The following is a 14,165-nucleotide window of genomic DNA, read 5'->3' as shown; positions in this document are numbered from 1 at the left end:
TGGCGGCAAACAAACTAAAGTATTTGCTAAGACTTTCCGATAGAAACATTGTGGTTGTATATATAATTTGCTTATATTTAATACAATAAAACATTACAAATAGATTTAGATGTTTTCCTTTGTCAAGAATGTTGTTGCCATTCGTTTTGTCAATGTTTAGTTGGTGATTATGTTACCATCAGTGTATGCTAACAACGATCAGCTGTGGTTGGATCAGCAGTCGTTGATTTATTTAACAGAGGTTTCAATTTTATTAAAACGTTTCATTCAAAAACCTTCTATTTAGAACTATTTTAAACAATAGCTGTGTCTTTTTACGTGATAATTTGTAATAATTATTACGAAATGTTACTAAATGCTGTCTTTTTACACAAAAGTTCAGTAAACGAGAGGGAAGTGAGAGAACAATTTTGACAGTTGTCTGCTGAGAAATTGCTAAAAGTTGCTGAAAGAATTTTTCCCAGCAACATTTAGCAAGTTCGATCAGCTGTTTTTTAATCATCTGGTAATGGTCAGCTGCTCAATGTTTATCTGATTTTTGTGGAAAAATACTATTGATATTACGATTTAGCTATATTTATTAATTATTTTATTAATATATTAATTATTTTTTATTTATTTGGATTAAAATTGAAGAATTTTTTCATTGCTTTGGAGTTAGTTTTTTTTTCATACATTGGTGCCAATGTTTTTGTTTTGATAATCAACTATTACCTTGCTAAAGTTTACTAAATGCTGTCTTTTTACTTTTTTCTCTATCTTCGTATCAAAGAGTAAAATCTCTCTTACTCTCTGAAAAGAAGTTACTGAATAATTATTACTGAAAAAGTAAAAAGACACAACTAATATTACATTTTATTTATCATTTTTAAAGATTCTTAAATTAATTTCTATTTTGATTTTTTGTTCTCCTTTCAGGCCCATTACCAAAGACATCCCAAGATTTCTGGCGCATGATCTGGGAACAACATTGTTTAGTTATAGTTATGACAACACGTGTTATGGAACGTGGACGCGTTAAATGCGGTCAATATTGGGAACCAGCCGAAAATAGTTCCTTAGAATTTGGAAATTTCCATGTGCGAACACTTAGTATAGAAACTAATGAAGATTATACAGTAGCCTCATTAGAATTGAGAAATACAAAGGTAATGTTAAACATCCTCTGTGTTTCCAAACAAATTAATGTTTTGTTCTTTTGCAGACTGATGAAGTAAGAAATGTATCACATTGGCAATTTACCAGCTGGCCCGATTATGGTGTACCCAGTTCAGCTATGGCCATGATAACATTTTTACAAAAAGTACGCGAGAAACAGGCTCAAATGGTACAATCATTGGGTGATACATGGGCCGGACATCCAAGAGGACCACCAATTGTGGTACATTGTAGTGCGGGTATAGGAAGAACAGGTAAGTTGTATCAAACAATGCAATAATTAAACTTTAAATAATTTCTTTGGAAATAAATAAATAGTAAACAAGTAAAAAAGTGTCGCTCAGCTTTGCCGACCTAACCTTAAACTGTGACTGAATAAAAAACAATAACAGGAGCGGTGACCCTAAATGTTCTAAGAACAGATCTCTAGTTTTAAAATAAGTATTATTTTCGTAGATGACAAAAGATTTTTTGGAAGTTTTGAGCGCATATTGTTAGGTTAGGAATCAAAAACAAAACACTGACAGACCTAATTAACACTATCTACACAAAATAAAATTATAGCATACTACTAAAACTTTAGTGCGAGAGGTGTTAAGGAAGTGGTCCAATATTTTGGGGCCATGAATGCATACAAATGTTCCCCTACATATCCCCGAAGCGACAGGGGAGACTTCTCACATATCAATGATTGCACGTCGATTCATATTAGCTCAATGGTATGTGACCAACTTTTACATGGCTGGAATACTCAAGAAATGTCGCCTACTAAAATTTTGACACGCCATTGTCAATATTGGAAAATTTATCTAAGGGGTCGATTATCCATAGCAATTATCGTTGAGTGGAGTTGTCAGTTGTCAAAATTACTTTATATATGGCAACCTTCAACTGAAGTTGCGAATCTCAGTTGACGAACCGGCTATTTTTCAGCAACCAGTTATTTTCAGTTGCAGTGAATATTTTCGAAGAAACAAGAAGTAAAATTGAAAGGAAAAAAACATTTTCTTAACAATTGGTGATTAATAGACATCGGATTTTTGCATGTTTTTTATTTCTCATCCGATTGGACTCAAATTTTGGATCTAGGCGTTTTAAGGGTCAATTTTTCGATATTTGGGGTCATATCAAAAACATGCAAAAAATATGCAAAAAATATGCAAAATATATGCAAAAAATATGCAAAAAATATGCCAAAAAATATGCAAAATATGCAAAAAATATGCAAAATATGCAAAAAATATGCAAAATATGCAAAAAATATGCAAAATATGCAAAAAATATGCAGAATATGCAAAAAATATGCAAAATATGCAAACAGTTTTTGGCCGAAAATCGTCATAAAAGTCGAAAAATTGTCAATTAAAGTTGAAAAAACCATCAAAAATACATAACAGTGTTCTAAACTAAGACTGTTGACCGTATAACATCGTTTTTTCAGCAGATTATTATGTTATTGAGACCATTTACGACAGTGTGGTGGTGGTGTGGCTCTATGTAAAATTCAATACTTTCTTTGTAACAATTTGTAGCGTTGGGCTGGTTATTGTTCAAAGGGAACAAATCGATGTCGGATTTTTTAAGGCGGCAACCGCATAAAGATTTTAGTTAGGTCAGATTTTAAGACTGTCAAAGTTTGAGCACAATTGGAATATGTTAACATGTGCCACTGGGGCCCTGACGTTATGAAAATCTCGATTTTTTTTTTGGCTATTTAGCGATTTCGGCGACCCATCTGGAAAGGTTAAAGCTTTTTGTCCATATTTAGCATTAAATTAAAGACCATTCTTTTCTTAACATTTCTTGCGGAACAACAAACTACGTAAGTATTACAGAATTCGAGATAATAAAGGCAATGTCCCGAAAAACGTGACTAGGTACGCCTTTGTGGGAAAATGGAGGCTATTAAAACCTTTTCTTCATTTTTATCAATTTTTGGAATGAAAACAAATGTCTTTGACATTTTGTTCTAAATTAAATTTATTCGAGAGTCAGACATCATGTGGTTTTGGAGCTATCTGGGTACAGCTGACTACTTGAAGAACGCTCTGCTATGTAGTTCGCAACTTTCAAGTTGTTTACCATACTTTGCGCCTCCTGGAAATTCGGAGTTAATGTTTAATCTCTTGAACAACAAGAATTATGCCAGATCTTTTTCTAGGATTTTTGGCAGTTGCTCTTTTGGAAGTTTGGATCGAATATTTCTGAAGAAATTTGAACCTTTGCTTTGTTAAGATTTTTGTTGCCTTTTGGCTCTTTACGGCGTTTTGCACCGTTGGATCAAACAATGCCAAGCCAACAAGTTCAGGACTAAGATCCACAGGTGATTTATTATTTTGTTTTTTGCTTTTTCTGATACTTGTTTGTCTATGTTTTCGTATTTTTATAGATTTTCAATGAGGTCTAGCTCTTGTTTTTATGCTAAACGTATCGTAGAATTTGAAAAACCGTCTGTCCCGAAAACAATCAAGCGTGGCTTCAAGAAAATCGTAACTATGCAATTGTCATTGGTGCTGGACCCCTGTAAGGTGTATAGGAACGTTACTAGTATCACTATGGCTACAGTAGAAGCTATCGGAGAGGATCCCTACAAATATAAGATCTCTAGAAGCTTTATTTGTGAACAGCGGAGAATAAACCGTGAAAAATAAACTCAACAGCTTCAAGGAACGAGGCTATTTGTGTGCACTGGCATGGAAAACTATTACTAGATATTCTCAAAACAGAGAAGAAAAAAACGGGCTGCTGTTCTGGTATCACATGGGGGTAAAGAACAACTCCTATGCGTTCCTGAAACTGACAGTAGCTCATGGGAGTCACGGGGTCCACGAGCTCGAGCAGATATTAGAGAGCTTCTGTACCACCGTAGAAACTTGTTAGAAAATTGTTAAGAGGAATTTTTGACTGCAAGTTTGGAAGCACATCCGGACATCAACCAAACATATTCAAGCGATTTCTATAAGAGTAGTCTGCGATTGACAAATCCAAGATCGAAGTAGGCGAGAGTGTTTTAAAACTACTGCCCAGCCCACTTCCCAAGAACAAGATGCCGTAGAAGCACCTTGCGTTTAAATCGTTCGAGACTGGACGCCCCCAGAATGATTTTTTTCTATTTTATTTATTTATTTGGTATCCCAGACGACAACAACTGAGTGTTATAAGTGAGAGTTTGGGTTATTGATTTTACAAAACGTATAATGAACAAGATAATGTTTATATAGATATAATATAGGATATATTGGGTAAACATTATCAATAGGTTAAAAAGAAATAGAGACAATAGATTGAGTTTAATACAAAAAATAGTGAAAAGGATATTCAGAAATAGACCTAAACCGCATTGAAGATTTACTTAATACGAAAGGCATTCACAAACAAATATCAAATAAAGGAAATAGCAAAATGATAAATCATATGTGGTACCTTAGTCCTGAACTTATTGGTCTCGCATTGTTTGAACTGATAGTGCAAAACACCGTAAAGATCCAAAAGACGACAAAAATCTTAACAAAGCAAAGATAGAAATTTCTCCAGAAATAATCGATCCAAACTTACAAAAATCAACTGCCGAAATTCCTAGAAAAAGGTTTACCAGGCAGACTTAATTAATGAGACTTAATTGTTGTTCAAGAGATTAAACTTTAACTCCGAATTTCTTGAAAAAGATTCTGCAACTGGACCACAGAACATCAATTACCAGGAGGGGTAAAGGATGGTAAATAACTTGAAAATTGTGAGCGACATAGCAAGGAGTCGAGTTCATCACCAAGTTGTCATCTGTACCCAGATGGCTCCAAAACCACATTATGTCAGTCCCTTCATGTTCACAGATATATCCCGTGTAAGCAACATTTTATAATTTCAACGCATAGGTAACATTACTGAGTCAAAAACGGCCGTGTTACTTACACCAAGGATTTTACCGGGTTAATCGTTGCCAATGTGTTAAAAATTGTAAAACACTTCTATGTGGCAATAATTTTGCGAAATCATGAATGAAAATCGCCAATATTACCACATCATTTCAAAATTTAATTCAAACGCGTAGGCAAAGATAACTAATAGGTAGCTGCGTACCCGTATACCCAGACGTTGAAATTACGGGCATAAGTATGTTAAAATATGTATGAACAAAATGTAAGCGTTTGTCATTGAAGCCATACAATGAATGTACAAATGTCCATCTTTGTAAAAACAAAATTACATTTGAAAAAGGAAATGTTTGATGGATAGCGATGCCATTCCACGGCCGAGATGTCTGATGAGTCTCTACAAAAGCGAAACATGTCACATAATGGTGGTTGTGAGGGTTCGAATCTTCGGCTTTCCTTTTTCACTTGCAAACATCATCGGTCATTAAGCTCGACTCCAACGAGAAATGAATTAAAATTAATATTAAAATAGATCTTCGCCCTAATAGGCAACATTTTCAAATAAAGTAAAATATATTAGTTTTCATTCGCTAAAATTTGATAATATAGGAAGAAAAAAGTTTTTTTTTTTTTAAATAGACTCCATGTTTGCCCTAAGTCCTTTTTCGGGACATTGGGTTTATTAATTCGAATTCAGTAACACTTACGTACATTGTTGTTCAGCAAGAAATGTTAAGAACAGAATAGCTTTTAATTAAATAATAATATGTCGTCGAAGTCGTAAAATAACAAAAAAATAGATTTTCATAACTTCGAGGCCCCAGTATCACGTGTTAACATATTCGAATTGTGCTCAAACTTTGGCAATCTTAAAATCTAATAACACTAAAAGGTTTAGGCGGCTCCCCGGCTAAAAAATCCGAGATCGATTTGGTCCTTTGAGTTAAAACCAGCCCAATGCTACAAATTAAATTAAGATGCCACAAAAAAGAAAATATTGAATTTTGCATAACACGTTTGATATTTTATCAAATTTTATATTTTTACATAGTTTAATAATAAAAAAATGGTATTACGATACCATATTTTTATACCCTACACCACATTGTCGTAAATGGTCTCAATAACATAATAATCTGCTGAAAAAAACGATGTTATACGGTCAACAGTCTTAGTTTAGAACACTGTTATGTATTTTTTGATGGTTTTTCAAACTTTAAATGACAATTTTACGACTTTTATGACGATTTTCGGCCAAAATCTATTTGCATATTTTGCATATTTTTTGCATATTCTGCATATTTTTTGCATATTTTGCATATTTTTTGCATATTTTGCATATTTTTTGCATATTTTGCATATTTTTTGCATATTTTGCATATTTTTTGCATATTTTGTGCATATGCAAAATATGCAAATATGCAAAATAAATACGAAATATGACCCTGCCATTGAATTTAGATTTCTTTGAAACGAATTTTGGTCCAATCAGAATCTTCGTATCTTTAATATTAAAAAATATGCAAATATGCAAAATCCGATGTCTAGTGATTAATTGCATGATTAATTAATTTTGTGTTTTAAAAAGATGGTTAAAATAACAATAAAACAACAACAGTTTGAAATATTAATTGATAAATTGAGTGCAAATCCAATGTGCACATGGGTTCCATCTATGTAGATTGAGCCATGCAATTGTTGTAATCAATGTCATGGGACTTTTGGAAACTTCCCTCCGCAAAAAATCTCAACGCAGCGCACACTTTTAAAAGTGGGGGTATTGCTGTTGATCTATAACTTACTTTGAAGTCATCCTTTAACGTTTCCACAATGTAAACTACGGCATCCTTTGGCAATCGAAAATATCCTTTAAACCTAAAATAATTTACTGATTACAGTGCAGATGGCAATTTCAATGGATTCGACTTGTCCCTCAAATTTCTTCTAACAGATGTCATGACATGTACATTTTCTTCATCATCACAAAAAAATTCTACTGAACTTATCATTTTAAAATATTTTTTTTTGCGAATTGTGCGTTTTGGATTAATATAGAGTTCACAAGTTTGAAAAAAACACTGATCGATAACACGTTTATCGACAACCCAGTCGATTAGTTTGGTCGTCGTAAGATTCTTTTGAGCTTATGGATCATTCCAAGGCAACTCTCACGGGTACCTCCCCGGAAAACGTCACAAATGTTGGTCACAGTAGGATTTTTAGTGCTTTTGGACTATTATGTTAGGAAGCATGGACCCACGAAAAACTTAAGATCTATGTAAACAGCACCACAAGAAATACATTGAGATAAAAATTTCCGAAGTATCCTCAAATAGCTTATGAGGGGGTTACCCGAAAATATTGTCCGATATATACCTTCTTAGAACTTGATGTACGCTTAGAAAAATTTTACGATATATAAAGTTTCGGCAAAATCGGATACTTAATTCGTTCGTATATCTTCCTATTATCTGGTTCTGCGTCCTCTGTGACCAGATTCAAAAATTCTGCAACCTGAACTTCCTGCGTGCATTAAGAATCAGGAAGCCGGTGAGTGGATTTAGCTGGGCAATTAAACAAATGCAGAGAGCCGTGTGATCCCAATCCACATGCAAAGCATGTGTTGGGTCAATTGGGACCCAATACGAATTGAGGCGGCTAACTCCTCCGGATCTTAACTCGTGTTTGCCTCGATAGCTGGCGTTCTTCCGCTGCCATTGATGGTGAGTGGTCTCTGGGCCCGTCCTGGTTCCGTTTGGATCGTACAAAAGACTCAATTCTGAAACCACAGGTGCCCCTAGGTCTTGGATCCGGACCCAGGCCAGTACCTGTTGCGGTCCTTCGGGGAGTATCGTGGTTGATGTGGTTGCCGAGGATTGCGGGCAGAGCTTCACTCGAATAGGGTAGCATTCTCAACCGACTGTCTGCGCCATAAAAATACAGGATTTTAAGATGATGCTCCGCATCTAACAATGGTGGTGAACAGGGCCAAACACTTGAACACATTTGGTACCTCACTTCGTGGTAAGGGGCGTTGTTGTTGTTGTAGCAACGCATATATGTTCGTTCGTGTATTATTTCAGTTATCAAGTTCCTGGGACTGGTTGCGTCCATAAAGAATGAGGAAACAGGTGAGTGGGGTTAGCTGGGCAGTTGAATAAATGCAGAGTATCGTGTGGTCCCAACCCACATGCCGGGCATATGTTGGGTATCGTGGCGTCAATTCTGGCCCAATACGAATTGAGGCGGCTGCATCGTCCGGATCTTAACTGAGCTAAAAGCACTCGTGTTTGCCTTGGCAGCTGGCGTTCTTCTGCTGCGATGGATGGGGGTGGTTTCCAAGTACGGTATTCACATTGTATCTTCGTACTGCTTGCGCAACCATGTTGGTGTGAATGCGATTCAAGCCTGCCTGATAGGCTCGTTGATCTAGCGGTTCTCTTTTATACCTTTGGACCTCTCTCTCTAGATCATAAAGGTCTCTCCTGACGTGCCTGGGTGGGGGCGCCTTTCCATTAAATCGTGACAGGGATGCTCACTGCGGTAACACCCAAGCAGGTACTGCATCGACAACATCTTATTGTGCTGACGCACCTGTAAAACCTTCGCCTTCTCATGAAGATGGTCCACTGGTGTCATGAGGAGGCACCCTGTTGCAGTCCTCAGGGCGGCATTCCGGCAGGTTTGAATTTTCTTCCACTGCGATGCGCTAACCTTTGCGGACCACGCTGGCGCCGCATAGCTTACACAGACCGGCCTATTGCATAGTAGGTGGTCAACAAGGTTTCTTTATCAGCACCCCAAGTGCTGCCGGCCAGCGACTTGAGAACCTTGTTCCTACTTCTGATCTTATTGCAAATAGCTGTGACATGCGCGGACGACTTGAACATGCTATCGAACGTTAAGTACAGTACACATTGTCAGTTTTGAATGATGATTTTTTGCATTTATCGATAACTGTCCAACCGTCCAGCAACCACAAAATATTTTGTGGTTGCATGATGAATGACAAAAATGAACGGCCACACTAGCAAGCAACAACAAAGCTGTCATTCAAAACTGAAAATGTGTACCCAGCTTTACACCCAGTATATTAGAGTAGTTAGTGGTCGGAATCAGTGCACCATCGACCAATATGTTCAGTGGGAGCCTCATCTCAGCCGTCCATGTGGTGAACAGGGTGGCTGTGGATTTAGCGGCGGATATTTTCATATTCCTCAGATGGAAGAACTGCACTAGGTCAGCTATGTAGACATTTAACCTATCACATATGTCATCGACGATAGGACCCGACGCCAAAATCGGACAATCATCCGCATACATCACAATATCACCCCTCCTTGGGGAACTCCCTGTTTCACTCTACGGGTTTTGGACTTCTTGTTTCTGAATTCTACAAAAGACTGGCGTCCACACATATAGTTGATTACCCAACGTTTCAAACATGGCTGGAGATTAGTTTTCTCTATATCCTCGAACAGCTTGGCATGGTTGATGGTATCGAAGGCCTTCGATAGGTCAAGAGCCACCATGACTGTTCGGTCGCACGGCCTTTTCTGGTTCAGTCCTCTACTGATATGTGTGGATATGGCGTCTAATGTTGTAGTACTAAGGGGCGTTGGTTGGCGCTGGTGTAACCAGTGTTGAGAGCCATGTGGGGTTAAGCCAGCAAGGGAGACAGCCACGTAAATCAGCACGACCGTTACTACATATTAAAGCCAGCCCGTTGAACTAGAGGTTCTCGCTTGTACCTTTGGACTTCTCTCTCCAGTTTATGAAGATTTCTACTGACATGCTTGAGTTGGCGAAGCCTGCCTACTAGATTGTGTCAGGGATGCTCACGGCGTTAACACCCAGCCAGCTATCAGCAATATATTGTTGTGCTGATGCACCGATAAAATCTTTGGTATGGGTATAAGTATGGGCTTGCCTTCGAAAAAATTGTACCGTCGTAATAGGGACCGCTAGGAAAACATACTGTGAAATATTTCAAAAAGATCCGAGACATGCCCTTAAGCTGCACATTTTCGAAAAATTCTAAAATTTTGTGTTGGTGGTACCTCAGGGAATGGATAGAAAAAGTGCCTGGTCTATGTTTAGGAAAATATTGCGATGGGGCAAAATATTACGAGCTCCAAAGTGTGGTTCAAATCTCTTGATCCGTTTGAGAGTGTTATCAGGCTAAATCGATGTCATTATTTCAATGAGACGCATCAAAGTGGATATGCACTCGTTAGGATATAAACGAATATTTTGCAATAACTTGTCCAAAGATACAAAGTTAGACTTCGTCCTATCAGAGGATATGCTTCTCATTGTGTGTATGAAACATTTGAAATTGGTTTCTACTTAATATGAGCTCGTCGTCATAACCTTTTCTCTTTTGACATTTACGTCTATACTATCCTGCATTTTAACTAATGTTTCATTTTTGCAATTTATTTCAGGTACATTTATAACATTGGATATTTGCATATCTCGTCTGGAAGATGTTGGTACGGCTGATATTCGAGGAACTGTGGAAAAAATTCGTGCTCAACGTGCATATTCAATACAAATGCCCGATCAATATGTATTTTGTCATTTAGCACTAATTGAATATGCGATCTCAAGAGGTATGTTGAAGGCTGTCGATTTAACGGGATTCGATGATAGAGACGAGGATTCAGAGTAAAAGAAAAGTAGAAAGCAACAACAACAATAAAATTGTTACCAACAACCAATAAAAGAAAAACACAAATAATTATGTAATTGAATGAAGCCAACACTACCAAACACCACCAATTCTCCAACAACAAAACTTTGTTGAAATGACAAAAACAACAACAAAAAATAACAAATTCTTAAGTAATACTAGTTTTCAATAACAGAATAATGTTTTGTAATGAGAAGTAACAACAAAACAACAGACATATAAAAAACAGTTTATAAAAAAATAGTTTTGAATGAAAAACTCTCCTAAAAACCGCAAACAAAATAGTCCATAATCAATAAAAATAATATTTATGTGTTTTGTTTTTTTTCTGCTCTTTGTTATTTATTAACTTTTTTTGTATTATGATAGTGTAAAGATTAGCTTTGGCCTCTGGGATATTCAAATGACTTCTCTGCGGACCACCTCTCTCTTCACTTAGCCCCGCCTATACCCACATAATACAAATGTCCTTGGAGTTAGGTCTGTATGTAGTATGTTTTTCTTCTTTGTTTCTTTATTTTTCTGTACAATGGTAGTAGAAAAGTCTCGATGAACAATAACAAACAATCGATTGAAACAATTTTCTTTTTTTTTCTTCTCAATGTAATTTGTGGATAGTAATTTATGTATGGGAAAAAATTTAATAATAATAAAAACAACAACAAAATGCTGTTGAAAACAAACCAGAAAACAAGTCGTCGCGTAGTTTTTTAGAAATCAGTGATTTGTAGATTGAAACAACAAACAAAACATAAAAGTAAAAATAAATTTATGTTAATTTTTATTAATCCTTCTTTTTTTGTTCTATTATTATAAATTATATTATTCTAATTCTAATTATTTAAAATTACATAAAATCATTAAAAGTACATTTTTTATGTTCTCTTATTGAAATGTCAAAAAACAACAAAAACAAAAATGAATATAAATGTTAATTATAACAAAAAAACAACAACTAAATTTAACTTAAAAATAATGGTAACCTTTATATATACATAAAAATTATAAAAAATAATAAAACTAAACATTAAATTTAATTATACATATATAAATATATATTTAAAATAATTCATAGTTAAATGAAATAAAAAAGGAAACATTTTAATTTAATACATAAATAAACAACAACAAATACAAAATCTGTAAATCTCCAGAAAAAAAACTAAAACAAAATTTGTTTTTATTTATTTTACACATATTTGGTTTTGATTTGAGATTGGCTATAATGAAAAGGTATTCTTTAGAAATGCATTTAATTCCTTCCACTAATTTTTGACAATTTGCATGAAAGTGCATGGAACCCTCTCTGGTATTTCATTGGTAGTACATTATCTTTCTTGATCCTTGATTTTTAAAATACAACAAAAACAAAAAACACTGTTCCACAACATCCCATACGGGACAAGGGAGACTTCTCTCATATCAATGAGTGCACCCCGATTCATATTAAGCTCAATGATATGGGACCTACTGTTTTTCAAGGCTGAAATACTCAGGAAATGTCGCCAACATTACTGAGGGGTATTTTTCCACCGTTGAAAAATGTTTGATGTTGCCTGGCCGGGGAATCGGACCACTGACCTTCTGCGTGCAAGGCGGGCGTGCATACCATTGCACCACGGTGGCACCCAAAATAAAAAAATACATTTTTCTGAAATGTTGAAATTTTCGCTTAAAGTGTGATCATTGATTCTACGATAACCACCTTGCAGAAATGGCTTCAATCAGTGTTTTGATACCCTTCAGATTTACTTACATCTTAAGGTGGCTAAACAGATGCCCTGCCCGGTTCTTGAAACTGAACGTAGAACGTTCGTTAGTTCTACAATACTCCAACGAACCAATTTCCTTTCTTGCGCATTCCATCGATGTTTTGGCTTCCTCTTTCCCGCATTCTAGACATTCGCACACATATGTAATATTTGCACAACATGATCTACCCAGCGTCACATTTATTCGCAGATTGGTCCATAGATTTCTCTTCAACACTCCTGATGTTTGTTTTGTTTATAATCAGACCGATCACGAATGTCAACTCCCCGTGAGTTTACTAACTTTCTCCTTTAAGTTGCGACGGCAGAGAGACACAACTCACGGTGAGTTTACATTCATGATCGAGCTGAATAGTTTTCATGTAGATAACACCGCTCACTGTCTTAAAGATTTGGTAGGAGAAGGTGTTCAAGGACATAGAGAAGATTTCCCTTCAACTGTGTTTGAAACGTTGCATAATCAACTATATACATATGTGGAAGCCAGCATATCGTCACCTGAAATGCCCCAAGACGTTGAAGGTAACGTTGCTGACAAAAAGTTTTTTTATTTGCCAAACAATTGGAACTGATTGTACCGAGCGCATTAAAGCCACGTAATGGAAGAATATTCAAACCTGCCAAAATGCCGGCCTGAAGTCAGCAACAGTGAACACCAGTTGACTATCTTCACCAGTTGACTAGACCACAGGCCATCCATCGCTGTCAAGGCAAACACCGGTGGTTTTTTGATCAATTAAGACCCAGAAGGTGCATCCGTCTCAATTCGTATTGGGTTCGTATTGACAAAACGATAACCAACATATGCCTTGCATGTTTAACTGTCCAGCTATGCCTACCCTCATGTCTCCCGACATTTTATGGACACACCAGTCCAGGTTGCAGAATTTTTGAATCTGGACGCAGAGGAACCTTTATTGGATATATAGCTGAAAACGAAGGAACATATTTGCGTTGCTACATCAACGACAGCAACCAAATATGGTAAGTATTAATCTTCTCCTGATTATTCTTCTCGCGGTCTTCCCTATATTTTTTTTTGTTATAATTTATTACATATTCAAAAAAAAATACTTGAAGATTTCTATAATATGCAACATCTGGAAATCCCAGTAACATTTGTTTATAATAGCAACAAAAAATACATACTTATAGTACGAAAAATCAAAGAGAAACTCTGTGGTAAAATGTACTTTTTATAAATTAATAATGCAATATAAATTTAGATACACAAGAACAACAAAACAGAAAAAATCCCCTATAACATCTAGAAAAAATCTATAATAAAAACGTCTAGAATGAAAAAATCGAAACGAAATATTTTGAAAAATAAAAATTGAATAGAAATCGAAACAAATGTCAAAAAGAAATTTTTGTGAAAAAATACAAACTATTTTTGTAACGCTTGATCAGTATAGAAATATAAATCTATAGAAGAAATAGTATCAAATAGAGATATACCCCGATTTCCAAAAAAATAATGCATTTAACAAAAGATCTAACAGACCCATTTTGTGACATACCTAAAAAATGAAGCGATTAATAACCGAACAAAGAAAATATCCAGTCATTAAAAATTATTTTAATGAACTCCATCTTCTAACTACTACTCTGTCTAACAACCCTAATATTTTTATCCCTTTTTTGTGTTCTAGCAAGTTTCTATAT

The 14,165-nt window shown here is 35.6% G+C and overlaps 1 protein-coding gene across 5 annotated transcripts in view; it reads left to right on the top strand.

Moving 5' to 3' along the window:
* The window catches only part of Ptpmeg2 (Protein tyrosine phosphatase Meg2), a 326,150-nt gene extending 315,123 nt beyond the window's left edge, over positions 1-11,027 (top strand). For all 5 annotated transcript variants that reach the window (XM_073974523.1, XM_073974518.1, XM_073974522.1 and 2 more), the window contains 3 exons: positions 919-1,148; positions 1,205-1,412; positions 10,478-11,027. In XM_073974523.1, the coding sequence (XP_073830624.1) occupies positions 919-1,148; positions 1,205-1,412; positions 10,478-10,704 (665 nt within the window). In that variant the 3' untranslated portion in view covers positions 10,705-11,027. The remainder of the gene's footprint in view (positions 1-918; positions 1,149-1,204; positions 1,413-10,477) is intronic.
* Positions 11,028-14,165: the final 3,138 nt, after the last annotated feature.

Source organism: Musca autumnalis, unplaced genomic scaffold (assembly GCF_047663935.1).
Source record: "Musca autumnalis isolate F117 unplaced genomic scaffold, ASM4766393v1 scaffold_3, whole genome shotgun sequence".
Taxonomy (NCBI): domain Eukaryota; kingdom Metazoa; phylum Arthropoda; class Insecta; order Diptera; family Muscidae; genus Musca; species Musca autumnalis.
This window is presented reverse-complemented; position numbering and strand designations above follow the sequence as displayed.